This window comes from Apteryx rowi, unplaced genomic scaffold (assembly GCF_003343035.1).
Source record: "Apteryx rowi isolate R43461 unplaced genomic scaffold, aptRow1 scaffold_432, whole genome shotgun sequence".
NCBI classification, from domain to species: domain Eukaryota; kingdom Metazoa; phylum Chordata; class Aves; order Apterygiformes; family Apterygidae; genus Apteryx; species Apteryx rowi.
Genome location: NW_020450686.1, coordinates 540596 through 555598, shown reverse-complemented (window position 1 = coordinate 555598; position 15003 = coordinate 540596). Strand labels below are relative to the sequence as shown.

The following is a 15003-nucleotide window of genomic DNA, read 5'->3' as shown; positions in this document are numbered from 1 at the left end:
CATCTTCAGTTAACTGCTGGCATAAGCTGTACCAGCTGTACCCCAACTCATAACTGATCAAAACTGAGATCCTTTAGCATCCCTAATGGATTGTCATGCTATTATGTTTGACTTACTAGTATTTGCAAAGTTGCTATGGTGATGATTGTAGCTCTGGTTAAAAAATTACAATAATCCTATTATGTTTAACCACAAATTCCATAGATCTCAGCATGGTTCCAAAAGTACATTTCTGCCAAAATGTATGCATGGTGCCCTCTTTTCTGAGCAATTGTATCTTTAGTAAAATATAAGTGTAAAGGGAACTCTAACCTCTGCTTTGGTCATCATACCTTATGACAGTCTATTCAACTTACGACATTTTTTTAAATAGCTTTAGAATAGCAAACTGTCCATTTCTTGAAGGAGAGATCAGAGCAGACCCAAGGGAAGAATCCACAGTACAAAATGCGTGGGGCTTGCTTCAGCTTCTTTTTGGTCATTCTGGTGAAGCAAAGCAGCCCTAAATTCAGTTGGACCATGCCCTTTAATATTCTTCTGACCTGCACTGCAGACACATCCCATGCAGCTTTAAGGAGAGCTTCAGCAGGCTGATTTGACTTATGCCAAGGGGGTCTGAGTCTGGCTTTGGGGTACAAAGATTACCTGTAGAAGCTTTTGCCCACAGACCCACACAGAGCAGCTTCCAAAATACTTGGGCAATAGATTTTTGAAGCTTTTGGAGAAGATTTCATCTTCTCTCACATAGACCTAGGGCCCCAATATGCAGCAGGATTTCCTTCCAGTGCACCCTCTCATAAATGTGTAGTTAACCTTGTCCAAGGAGGGAGAGAACTGCTCTTTGCTGACCTCTGGAAAAATCTCTTTCTCCTCCCATTGATTGTACAAGGTGTGAATTGATATTAACATCCTACCAAGCACTTAAATCAGGATCATAAAGCCAGGCGTAGTGACAAAATTCTCTGCAAGACAAGGAATATTTTAGGTAATAGAGGTTATATTTACATTGAAGTGCAGGTACTGCTCTCGGCTAGAAGGTGGTAGCCAGCAGCATCACTCCCCATAGGGCCTGGAGCCAGGACATAGAGCCCTCCTTCCTAAAAGCAGGTCCGAGTATCAGCAGAGTGGTGGCAGTCAGACGCTGAGAGGCACTAAGAGTGTGCTCCTAGGTTGCCCATGAGCTGCGTCTCATTCAAACTGCAAAGAAAGCTTGGTAGGGTGAGCTGTTTCACCAGCAGCCCTCAAGGTCCTCATAGTGTTTCAAGACCTGGGATGCTCCTGTTCAGCTGTAGTCAAGGTTAGGACTTGAATAATTTAAATTCAAGGTAAATTAAAGTTCAAACTCAGCCCCAACCATGGCTTAATGTACAATGTAAATATTGCTGTCATCCTGCTAGATAAGAGAGCTATAGTGGAACGTGCTGGAGAGAAACAACAGAAGGAAAAAAGAATGGCTTTGAAGTTTTGCTGATAAATTTAGATCCTAATTTTAAAAGGTGAAAGATAAGATATGAATAAGCTGATTTTGTTTCAAAGCTCTGGTTTTAGATGATAAGGTTTGCTTTAAAATGTGAAAATATTTTTTCTTTAATGTGTGGGAGAAAGTGTCACAGCTTCTTTCTAAAAATATAGGAAGAAATGCTGATGGCAGGAGAAAACTTGGAAAGACTGTCTTGTTTTAACAAGCAAAAGTAAGGCCTGTGTTGATATTATTCCTGTAATAATAATTCCTGACAGGTAATCCTTAGTTTATTTGAAATCCAGATTCAAACAGAATCATGTTAGCCTGGATGTCAAAATCAGTATTGTCTTTGTTTGTCTTGTTACAATTCTGCTTGAAATTGATTCAAAGGAAATTTGCTTTGCTTTGACTTCTCTCTCTCTCTCTGTCTCTCTTTTAAGGTCAACTCAAATCAAAACATACTCTTGGGATAATGCCCAGGTTATTTTGGTCGGTAACAAATGTGACATGGAGGATGAGCGGGTAATCTTCACTGAGAGAGGCAAACATTTAGCAGAGCAGCTTGGTAAGAAAATAAATGACAAAAGCTTTATGATTGTTTGTAACAATGCACAACATATAGTCACCTAATCACTACACTATTTGTAATGAAATGTTCATGATACAGTCATTGCAAGGAAATACAGCCATATGACACCTCTATTTTGTTTCTGCAGGTTGAGGTCTAAACTGCCCTTGTTGGTATCACTTAAACTATAACATCATTAGAATGGACATGTGTCCAGTGATGACTTTATGCAGAACCATGACATGCCATCTAAAAGTGCCCTCAAGACCAGTGTTGGCTCAGAAGCTGGCTTAGACTAAGGACATATCTCATACAACCTCTTTTATTCTGTTCCTTAGAGAGGAAGTACATTACGGACTTCGTGATAAGCAACAAAAGATTGTGCATATGTATGCAGATATAAATAATATGTTTATGTATGTATAGACATATGTGGGTATGTTCTAGCCAGGGAAAATTAAAAAAAAAAAAAAAAAAAAAGCTGAGGGAAGGATCATTTACCAGAAAAGGTGAGTGACACTGTTAGATTTAGCTTGTCCAAAACTGGACAGTTAGGAGGAGTTCTTGCCTTCCTTCTAAGCTTTGGCTGTTTCTTCTTACTCAAAATCTGGGGGGAAGCTTTAGAATAGAGAGAATAAAAATGCCAATACAGAAACGGAAGCTGCAGTCTAGCTTGCCTTTTGGAACTGATATTTTGATTTTGAGGGGAAAAACATTCTTGCATTGGCTTCCGTTGACTGCAACTTATCTATGTCATAAATCAAACAAAAGCCAGCTAACTCTAGTTTGCCTGGGGCAAGGTGTTTTAGTTACTATTTTTTCATCATGTAATCAGAACCAAAATAGAATTATTTTTAATATAGTGAGATAACTCCTCCTAAGAGTCCCATCTGTGCTGCTTTGCAAAACACCAAAAAAAAAGGAGGAGAGGAGAAGAGGACAGGGCAGGGACAGGCAGGGCAGGGACAGGTACATGACTATAAATTAGTCCTTGAAAGGTGACAGAGAAGACTTGACAGCAGGTTATGTCCAGATAAATTGCCAACATGGGTGAAGAACTGAATTTTTAAAACTGTTTGTAATAAAAACAAAATGGTTGCTGTAGCAGCTACTTTAACAGGGGATACTTTTCTTTGCAGAAATACATACTACACTGTATAATACTATAATCTATTCTTCCCTCTGTTAGCATTTCTAATATTTATTCATTTCAAAGGGAGTTAGGAAGGTATATTGAAGGAAAATGAGATTCAAAAATTGTTGTAACTGTATATTCTAACCCCAAATTTTAAAGATGCACTAACATGTCTGGAACTCCATAAGTCTGCAATGTACATTGTGAAGAATTATTTTTTTAAGTAACATAACCAATCTGAGTTTCTAATAATCCCCAAGCTGTTTGCCTATAGAAAGGTTAATGCAGTGAGTTGACAAGCAATCCCCAAGGTCATGAATTCAGCAAGATGAGAAGAAACTTTGGATGTTATACATTCAAGAATCCTCAGCTGTAATAACCAATGATAGCAAAAAAGGGTAATGAGATACACATCAAAACTCATGTTTCAGGATTTAAAGTAAACTCTAACCTGTGGGATTTAGAATTGAATCTTTATGGAAGCACATTATCCTGTATTCCTATCTTTACCTGCTCTGGGGGTTTCCTTTCTCTGATACATCTCCTGTGGCCATCTCAAGGACAGAGTACTATATTGGATGTATTCTGGCTTTGACCCAGTAAGCTGTATTCAGAGTGCACACACATGTGTGTATGCCTTTTTGTACAGCTACAAAGATTTCTTAAATCTGTTCAGAGATTATGGGAGATGATGGCAGGAAAAACAGAAGAATGAATTTCCCTGAATTTTAGTAAGTGCTCTGACCATGTGGGTCAGCGTGAAGGGCACTGAGTTTTGTGAAATGTTTGGGATAGTCTTTCCTTTGTCTACAAGTGAGTTGATTAAAATCTCCTGCAGCCAAGTTTTAAAAATAACAGTATAGATTTTTGTGTCCAGGAAGACATTTTTAAGGCTATGTGGGCTCTTTGAATGGTACAGTCTGTAATGTTGATTACAAGCACAGTTATAAGCAAGCACAATACATATGAGTGCTATACAAAGAACACATTGTGAAACATTTTCTTAAATGATGTTTTATTTTGAGTCCTGGTTTATTTGAAGTCACCTGGAAAATGAATGTGTACATTTTAGGCCAGGTTTTCTAAAGGTCAGAAAAGAGTACTGAGCATTTAGCCCTCTGGAAAATATTGGTGGCTTGTTGAGAACTGAGTTATCTGAAAATGTGGCTACTTTTGTGGCTGCTGAGCTCTTTGAAAAGTGTGGCCTTCAATTTTATTAAGGAGAAGTATTCAATAATTTTTTTTTTAATATTAGTATTGGTCTGTTGTCCAGGATAACCCCAAAAACGTGGTTTAGATCAATTGACAGTAGGTCTGGTTACCTGCTGAAGTTCGGCTAAATTAGTCAAGTGTCACTTCTTGTCAGGAGTTCAGAAAAGAGATAAGAAACTGTTAATAAAACTAGATTTCTAAAATTGTTTGACAGAAATTTTCTGATCAGATCCAACCTTGAGCATGTATCTACAGAATGTTTATGAAGACAGAATTTGTCTCATTTTCATTCTACATTTTTTTAAAGTTTGTTGTTAATGACATAGAGCATAACAACGGCCGTATCACTGCAGATCCTGGGGTCAAGCAGCTCACTACCTTACCTACAGTAATGGCCAGAGGCAGGTGTCTTGGGAAGGGTGTAAAAGGGCAAACATATAGCGATACTTTCCCAGACTGCAGCAAATTGTGTTCAGGGGTCTCATAAGCCAAAGGTAGTATCTTTGTCTTCAATAGCCTTTTCATGGTTGTTTTTCACATGGATTTGTCCACTGATTTCTTTGAAATCATCCAGTACAAACTTTAAATATGCACAGTTTCTCTGAGTTATCTGCCTTTACTCTGAATCTGCTACCTGCTAGTTTCATTTTAGTTTCATTTCGTTGCATTCATGCTTGCTTAACATATTACCATCATAAAAAAGTTACATGAGAATGAGATGAAAACAGGGAGGATCAAACAAGTACAGCTGAGTCATGTAACTTTACCTCATAGAGATATCATACTAAGAAATCATAGAAATGTGACAAATCAGCCAGTAGAGGGAACCAATTAATGTAATATTAATATTGATGTGGGGATCACAATCATCATATTTAAACAAATTTATTCACTAATCACTACAAAATATGGTGTGGAACATAATTTATATGCCATTCTGTCGCTTCATAAATGTTTGCTGTGAGGTCTACATGCATTTGTTGCTTAGTGAAAAATAGTACAACTCCAACATAGTCAACACTTACATGCTCTAAAGCATTTTAGTAAAAAAAGTTTGGAATTTCTTGCAAGTAAAAGTACATGTATACTTGTCCACCTACATTACTCACACAGTTGTCAGCCAAGTTCAAAGCTTCACACATTTGTAAAAGTTTGGTGTCACTTGTCAGAACAAATATAAAAAGAATGACTCACAGATGGCATGAATTTCTTGGTTCCTTTCATTTGTGGTCTGTATGATATATTGCGATCTATATTCTGGCAAAGGCTTAGCAGGCAGAGGTGTGGGCACAGACTTTGAGTAGACAGTGAGTAACTGCACATGCGCAGTTGCACATGTAATTTGATACACAGTTTCCCAATTTATTTACTCCATTTTGCTGTTACGCCTTCAAATTATGTGCATAATTTTATTTGTGTTTTTCCTTTGGTTGTTCATGTGCTTCTTTACAACTCAGATTTTCTATGCATATCCTACAAATAATGTAAATATTTATTAGCTTTTAATTGCAAGTTCTGTCATTACAAGGTACATTATAACTTTAAGGCCCAGGCCCCTAAGGTTGCTGCTAAAGTACAGTCCTGCCACAGGTCCAAAGCATGCCTGTTGTGCTCATGATGCACCAGTTACTAGCAGGATACTGCACGATCTGCCCCAGATGTCTGGTCATCTTTGCTGTAAGATCCTATTTGTCCTAGCCTACCTTCTTGGTTGGGTTGGTTAAGACTCTGGGAAATGGAGTAGTTGGTTGGGAGAGATGTCTGGTGATCATCTAGTGTGACATCCCACTAAAATCCGTCTCTGGCTCTATCTGTTGTCTAGCAGTTCTCAGGGCAGCACTGTGCACCTCCCACTAGATTTGCTGTGCCTCCACATTTCATGCACTCTGCAGCCCAGGGTCATCTCACGGCTGACTTGTCTAGTACTTCCAGTAGGAAATTTCTGGGGGCACCCAGAAAATGATTTTTGAGCATGCCTTAAGTCACACTCACCTGCTTTGTAAGCGTATCCTGGCACACTCTGTCTCTCCCAGCAGCCACCAATTAATGTCAGAAAACAAACCAAAATGGGCCTTACCTAGGAGAGCACTGACATCCCCTTCGGCAATGGGAGGCAGAGACCAACCCTTACCCTGGGTTCTGGATGCCTAGGAGGGCTGGGAGCACCAGGTGCCCCAGCCTCAGCAATGCCCTGACCTTCAGCGTGCCTCCACAGCCTGTCACTCACAAAGGTGGTCACTTTATCCCTCAGTTTTTAACATACACATCATTTTGCATGAGTTTTATTTTGTTTTGGGGTGTCTTCTCCTCTCTTTATCTTCTCTCTTCTCACTTCCTTTGGACCTTTTCTTCCTTGGAGTCTTTATTTTCACCTTTATCTTTCTTTCCTTCTCTTGATTCTTCATGCTTTGAAGATCAGCCCTACCAAAAGCAGGAAGAAAATTTTTCACTTCAAACAAAAATCTGCCAGCCTTGCTTATTTTATTTTCATTTTATTATTCGCTCAGGCATGCGCATAAAAACAGTGCTGAGGACACACCAGAGAGAAACAAGATTCAGTGGTGATTAGATTTCTTCAAATTAAATCTATTTAGAATCCCAGTAAGTCTGAAAGCAGAGCGTTTTTCAGTGCCATATGCTTATACAGTGTGTAATTCAGCACCCATTCACTTAAGCGATCTGACCAAACCTACAAGATTAGGCCTGCTGATAAAATCGGACAGGAAGACATCTGATGAGTTTCTGAATCCTACCAGGGCTTGGGTGTAAGAGAGCAACTCTGCAATGCAAAGCAGGGGTGAACCTTCACTTGTCCGTAGGTCTTTGGGACATGAACACTGGGGGATATTAGGCATCCATGAGTTTAGGCAGCCACCAAAGAGACATTTTCAGGGCTGTTATTTTGACATCTAAATCCGGAATCAAGTGGAACTTGGCACCTCAGCTCACAGCTTGCTAGAACACAGAGTTCAGCGTTGCCTCTGTGCTGGCTGAAGGCCTTCGTGCGGAAGGCAGAGTCGCCAGCAGCTTCAGGAACACTGGCATATGGCTACACTCAACTTTGCATTAGAAGTGAAAATAACTGGGTTGTGCAGGAAGAGGCCTTTTTCATATTTCTACCCTTCGCCATTTTTTAGCTCTTTTAAAAAGGCAAATGTTATTGCCAGAGGAAGGAGCCAGCCTGACAGCACTGGTAAACACAAAGTCTTTACTTTAGTCATAACAGACACAGAGTATTGGCAGAGTGATTAAAGGCTCAAAAGCACCTGTCCACAGGATGTTTTTTTGCGGGGGAGAATTGCCCATTACTTCCATGGACTCTGAGCTGCATTACAGGAAAGTTACTTAATGACAAAGTGAAGCAAGTTATTTGCTCACCAAATGTCTCCTGTAAATAAACAAGAAAAAATTTCTTTGCCGCAAATATAATTTATTCCCGAAATGCCCTATTTAAAAAGTATCTGGAAGGCACAATCAAAGTCAGTACAACTGGAATTTATATGGAAAACTTGTCCTGAAAGACTGAAAAAAAGGCATTTACTAGACTGTATCCCATAATTGCCCCTCAAATCTGTGTGCTCTGTCATAACTGAGAGTCCCCCTCTAGCTTTTTTTTTCAATTTGGCCACCCTAAAGAAAGGATAAATATCTTAGCATTTCTATTAGCAGTGATTATATTAGCTCTGTCTAGGATGGTGCTAAAACACTTCTCTCTGCTGAGAGACTAAGAGCGAAGTTCTGCCTATTAGCTAGGTGAGGCATAATGTTCTTTTAATACTTTTCTCAGCACTGTCCAGCATTTGGCCTTTTCTGGACAGCATAGTTCCCACTCAGCCAGCCTGAAAAGCAGAACACACTGTAACCAGATCTTCTAGCATGGCTGCAGGTGCAGGAGTCCTCTGAAGAACAACAGTGGTCACAAGCTCCTCACAGTCTGGTTTCCTAGGAAAGACGACCTTTGCAATCCTGGCATGTGTCCCTGTATCTGTCTCTCTCTTTGGGAGATGACTGGAGGTCTCAAAGATGTCTCTAAAGGTCTCAAATGTCTCTAAAAAGTTCTGAGGAAGTGGGCAGCTGAGCAGAGGAGCTGTAGTTGCCTTGAGTGGCAGAAAGCCTGCAATGTGAACACAAACCTTATTAGATGTTAGAGAATTCACTGCAAGCAAGAAGATAAGTGCCTGTCAGTGCCCATTCCAGAACTGACCACAGGATGCAAATACAAGAAATTAGGCATCGTTAGCTCTGCTGCTTTTTGTACTGTTACATTGTTAAATGATTCTATCCCACAGCTTCCTAACCTTTCCCTTTCATATACCACTGCATTACAAAAAGAACAGCTTCCTGCAGCTGCTTCTTACTCTGTTGTTGCAGTCTCCTACTCCTCAAAATACCAGATTGAACAGGTCGCTGGTAAGAGCAGTACTAACAATCACAGTTCAAGCTTGTCTTCAAGGAAAGATAGCTATTGGGAGAACACAGCTGTGTGGACATCTGTTAAACACAGCATAATGGTCAGGGGAGATAAATAAAATTGTCTTGGTTGTGGACAAACACTCTGAAACCAGAAGGTGTTCTTGATCAGCTGGTGAAACATTAACATAGCTTTTGTCTGTATTGACTGTGGAATTGTGCTTAAAATGTGTTAGTTAGTGTGTCCTTTTGATGTCACATTTTCTTGGAAGATGAGAGGGTGCAGAATGTTCTTTCCTTTGCATATGGCTGTCCTTTCTGTTTTTTTCTTCCTTGTTTTTTGAAGGCGGGCACAAACAAGTAATAATGAGCACTGATGAAGGAGCATCTGCAGAGCCAGCATAGGTACAAGACAGAGAGGGAATGAAGTCAGTAATTCAGGCTGTTTATTTGTTTCAGGGTGGCTATCTAAACTGCTTTTTCCTTGTGAGAACAAGGAACAAGTCATTCCCCATTGCTTCTTCTGAAGTTGCAGAGAAGCTAAAATAGTATTCAGATCAGTTCCATAAACCTGGACTATCTCATGCTCTGGAGCTTTAATCTATATCTCCCACATGCTGAAAGGCCTTGGCCGTTTTCTCTCCTTACCATGTCACACTTCAAGGTGCTATGGGATAGAAAGGGAGTTCATTCCCCAGGGAAGGGGAAGAATAAGAATTATGTCCAGATCTGACTTGTTCTTGGGAAGAAAATTAAGTCTAACTGTGGATGAAGTTCTTCTCTTGAATCGGAATGAAAGAGGATGTGGAACATGGCCTTGGCAGGCAAATGATACAGGGGAGAGAGAGGACACTGTCTGAGGTATCTCATGGGATTGTTGGCTGTAGCTCACCATGTGAGCAGCACCACCCTGCTGGAGGACTGGCAGGTCCCCGCTGTGGCAGGGCTCTGCCAGGGCTGCTGTGATTTGAATCAGTGCTAGAGGGGAGAAGGTAGATATGGAAAGAGGCACACAGGTGAAAGGAGAGCAGAAGGAAAAGTGAAAGAAACACAGAAAGGGGAGATAAATGAGAACAGCCTGGTGCATCTTCCACACACAATGTTCATGCTCAGGCTGCACTTTGATATTTTGGGTTTTCTCTGTTTCAGCTCTGTTCTACCTTACCTACCCACCTGCCTCTTGGGTTTTGGTAGTATCTTTGCAGTAATCTGCTCTGCCCTGTCTCATCCACATCTGCAGTACAGGTCATGGTGGGAACATGGTGTTCTTCGAGCTCTGCTATTATGATAACCGCAAGGGGTTCACCTCACTTCAATCTCATACTCACATGGAAAATCTTCCTCTCAGTTAATAGCAAGCACTGGAAAAAAAACTGAAGAAAGCATTAAAAGGCATAGGTCTGAGGCCCTCATACACAGGCATTTTGGAAGCACAGGGTCTAAGACCTATTAATAAAATATTTGCCAGATGAGTCAGGAGGAGGGGAGAGGTCACCGGCAAAAAGCTCTGCAAAACATTCATAACAAAGTGAAAAACAACCAGAATTTAGAAGTTTGTACATCTTTCTACTTTTTCCTGAAGTACTTATTCCAGACACACTTTTTGAGGAAATATGGCCCCTATCTCTTTGAAACTGTTGCACAGACATTCACAGACAGAGTTAGTGATATTGATTTTTTTAAACTGCACAAAACATCTCTTAACTGTCTTAACTATGTACACAAGATTGTCCTATATGACCATTTCTGCATCTACAGGACCGGTTTCTACTGACCATTTACAAGTACCTTATCTGAGTACAGTTCAGTCCATCCTACAGCAGGAACTGTGCAGAGCGGCAGGGGAGAACATGCTGGGGAGCCCAGATTCTCCAGCCAGGATATTAATCAGTGCATTTAAGCTTATAAATAGTGCCTATCAGCTGACCTATACACAGCAGAGGCTGCCTGGGGGAATCTTCAGGACTGTCAGAAAAATCATGCCTGGAGATCTCCTGTAAGAATTACTCAAATGCTTTCCTAGGAAGGCAGCTAGGGGTTCAGTCAATTATCTTCTCTCAGGTCAGTCCATTGTCTCAGATCAGTGCATTGTTTCATCTGTGCAGGGACTAGCTGGGAGGGTTCCTGGACCACCCAAGGAATTAATGATTAAGTGGATGTAGTGCATACACAGCCAAAACTTGATACACAGCTATATCACTACTGTGACTACAATTTCCTTCTTATATCAACATCGTACACAAATTCCATAGATTTTGACACAGCTGTACTGTTTATTTTTTATTTTATTTGAATAAATATGGCTTTGTGCTTGACATTCTATAAGCCCGTTTTACTGGTAAAATGGGAGCTCCTTAGTTTTCATGATGTTCTTACGCAGTACCACCTCACTGTGGCAGAATACCTGTTTTCTTGCTCCCACCTGTGTTAGATTCTTTCCTGACATCCGTCTGCTCTCTTCTTTGTGACTCCTTTCCTTTCACTTTCTGCTTTTCTCTGTTCAGATATCTTACCTACCATTTCATTATGTAGCTCCTGTGCCAGTTATTCTGTCTTCCTATCTGTAAAACCTGCCCCTGTCAGAAACATCTTTTAGATTTATTCTTCTTCCTTCCATTTTCTCCAAGCTTTGGTGTTCCAGTCCTGAGGGGTCCCCTTGTTGCCCCTCAGCCCTTCTGCCTTCCAGTCCTGCTTGCATCCTCCTCCTTCTCCTCATTCTGTCTCTGTTGCCCTAAGCAGTGAGGGAGTAGTGCTTAAGCTATTGTTTTTCCACACATCAGATCACTACTGCTTGTATACTAAGATCTTTCTCTGCTTGCAAGGTGTTGAAGCTGGCAGGGAAGGCAATATTTACCAGAGAAACATCCTTGCTGTGTTAGGCAAATTTCAAGGCAGTGGGCCCCCCTTTGATTTCGTGCTCAGCTTTCATCTCTGTTTATTTATTTGAGAAGGATAAGAGCTCAAATATGGAATGGGAACAAGGAATTAGAGCTTCTTATTACCCATGGGATTGTGGGCAGTGACATTACTGGATTATGGTCAGGCTAGAAAGCTGTTATCTAGAGAGTAACAATGATATTCTGTCACAGTTGTGACTTGTTTGTACTGTAAATACAGAGTGATGTTCCCTGCAGTCAAGGGAGTGACTCCTGATTTTACGCCATCTAACTGAAGTTATATCTACTCTGCAATCCAAATGTTCTGATTTCAGCTTACGCAAACACAGACAGCTTCCCAGTGCCTTCCCAGCTGGGTCAGGGCAGCCTGACTGCCACAGCTCACACTGCTTCCAAAGTCTAAATTAGATAATGACCTGCAGTCACCCTTTTGGATTGCAGTGTAGACATAGCCTGAAGTCAAATCTAACCAAATCAGACTCTTTGGAGTGGCCACTTTCCTCCAGTTCCTAATGAGCAGATGTCAACGGCTGTGGAAAACTCTGGCTGCACCACTATGCTGCAGAGCCGCAGCCGAGCTCCAGCACAGAGCACTGAAAAGGCAGAGACCCTTCTTTCCCCCAGGTGCTCCCCAAGACATCTGAACAGTCATCTCCGGCATGAAGCTCCACGGGAGCCCTGAAAACCACCAGCAAGTGGGGCTACACCTTCTTTCCACCTTCTCCTTCTGTTTTAAAACAAAGAAGAGGATGTGTAAATCCTGCTAAACTAAAACAAACAATTGGTTTGAAATACAGATTTAAACCATCTCCCAATATATGATTTCTGTGTACTTTGTCTTTTATTATGTATGTTTTTCCTGCTTTCCAGACACATGTAGAAAGGAAAAGTTCTCAAGCCAATATATGCAGGGTTAACCTCACATCAACGTTAATGGAAGTTGTATGAATAAATCCCTTTACAATGTTTGTATCTCTAAGGGTTTATTATCTAAACTACCTACAAACACTAACTTTGATTTGTAGTTAGCTCCTATGCATTTAAGCAATTTAGCAGTTTGTGGCATTTCAGCACAAGGTACTTTATGTAAATCGAAAATATTCTTAATATTTAGAACAGAGAAGTAAGCTTTTGCACTGGTTATTAGCACATGCTGGGATATCATGCCAAGCTAAATATAATTATCTACTGTAAACCTACACTAATATTCAAACATGCAAAAGCTATTTGTTAAGCAGTTATTGGATTAAATGTGCGTATTATATCTTGTTTAGAGGGCATGTTGAATACATAGTAATAGTGTTATCTAAGTAGTTGCATTTAATTTTCAAGTGGGCTTTTGAAATAAAAGATTAGCCCATTTACTAGAAGGCACACACCATATCCAAAAAAAAAAAAAGTTTTCTCCCTTTCTTCCAAGAGTTTAAAGTGACTGACATTTTCTGACTGGGATTTTCCTCATGACAAAACACCATGGTAGTTGTACATTGTTATACAGAGCTAATCAGAAAGAATCAAAATAGTTCTGCAGATGCTCAGCCACTTCTGTAAGATCACCAGTGGATTATATGTTTTGTAAACTGTCTTAATATTGAACCCTTAGGCACTGGAAAGACAGAATTACCAGAAAGTCTTAAATTACCAAGGAACCCTCAGGTGAGAGCAATGCGGTAACTGTGGGATAAGGTGGAGCGCAGGGGAAAGGCTTAGAAACCAAACAAACAGAAAAAGACAAAGAAGGTGCAAAGGAAGCAGGAATAGCGGAAGCTCCAGCCCTGGCAGAAAGGGGTGGATTGCAGGCAGAGCAGCAAGCTGCCTACCTGGCTCCAGCGGCTGCGGGAGATGGGAGACACAAGGGGCAAACTGGGGCAGAGGAGAGAGCTTAGGAAAGCCGGCTCTGCTACCTACAGACTTCCAGTGTCTCTTCTGTGTTAAAGATAGACTCCAATTTTTGCCTTTGGGGTATACATTGGGCTTGGATAGATTAAAAAGTCCTTCTATATAAATGAATGAAGGAGAAAAAAATATGTATGTATGCTTATTTATTTATTTATGCATTGTTTTGGCTTGGGGGTGTGCCTTTGTTCCAACAGATTTTCCTCTATTCTAAGTAGATATCACATTGCAGAAATCTTCCCTTGCCTTGTTTGCTTTTCTTACCTGGTTGTTTCCAGGTGCAATTTTCTATTTTGGCACCAGGTTAATGACACAATGGGAACGGCTGTTTCCAGTAGAATAATGCTTAGCGGAACATAATAGAGCTGGAAACCAGTAAATTGCTCCTTCACAATGGCCGGACATACAGGGCATTTCGAACATAATAGTGCTCTCAAACTGGTGTCAATTTTAAGATGAAACCATTTTACAGTAGAATATGCTTAAGAGAATGTTTTGGGACCAATCATGATTTTAGCTGGCTTGGTATAAAGCAAATAACTCTAATGTAATTTCTCTGATTGTTTTACAAATTTAACTGCTCTTGCAATATCATTGCAATATCATATGTGCTCTTACATGTTTACTTTCTGAGTGTCTCTCCATTCTTCCCTCCCCAGGAGAGGTCTGTGTATTTACTGGAGATATTGGAATACGTATCAAACCAACATGTTGTTTATTTTATTAGGTTTTGAATTTTTTGAAACAAGTGCCAAGGACAACATTAACGTCAAGCAGACATTTGAGCGACTCGTGGATATCATCTGTGACAAAATGTCGGAAAGTCTGGAGACAGATCCCACCATTACTGCCGGCAAGCAGAACACACAGCTAAAGGACACCCCTCTGCCACAGCAACCCAACTGTGGCTGTTAATGCAGCCATCAGCAAAGGCAGCTCCAGTCTGTTCTATTGCCAACAGAGTATTTATGAATGGTCTATATGCCTTTATTTATACTGTCTTATTAATTTATTTGGGAGAAAAGTCTTTTATTTTACATCTGCATCTGGTCAAGTGTGTATATAGCAATGTTATCAGTTAGTTTGTGAGGATGATCCTTTTTTAGCATCTGGCTTTTGCATGAAGGATGGCTATTAGTTTCTCTTTTCTTTTTATTGTTTTACATTACACTTACTTCAGCTGGTGCCATGTCCTCAGACCACATTTGCCTAGAATTGATTCTTGCTTCATCAGTTTCAAATTATATGCTTGAATCCTTAGGGTAGTGGCCAAGGTATTTCAGAATAAGCTTCCTGAAGCCACTTATATTTTTTCCTGACTGAAAATCAATTTAGAAATTTTACTCTAGTGAGCTAACTGCTCATTCTGTCCAGATCGTTTGTACAAGGGACACTTCCTGGAGCATAGTGCCTTGGCAAAACT

The 15003-nt window shown here is 40.4% G+C and overlaps 1 protein-coding gene across 1 annotated transcript in view; it reads left to right on the top strand.

Annotated features, from left to right (window-relative positions):
• The window catches only part of LOC112971262 (ras-related protein Rab-3C), a 124202-nt gene extending 109707 nt beyond the window's left edge, over window positions 1-14495 (top strand). The window contains exons 3-4 of the mRNA XM_026076483.1: window positions 1903-2027; window positions 14308-14495. Of these exons, the coding sequence (XP_025932268.1) occupies window positions 1903-2027; window positions 14308-14495 (313 nt within the window). The remainder of the gene's footprint in view (window positions 1-1902; window positions 2028-14307) is intronic.
• The last annotated feature ends 508 nt before the right edge of the window (window positions 14496-15003 follow it).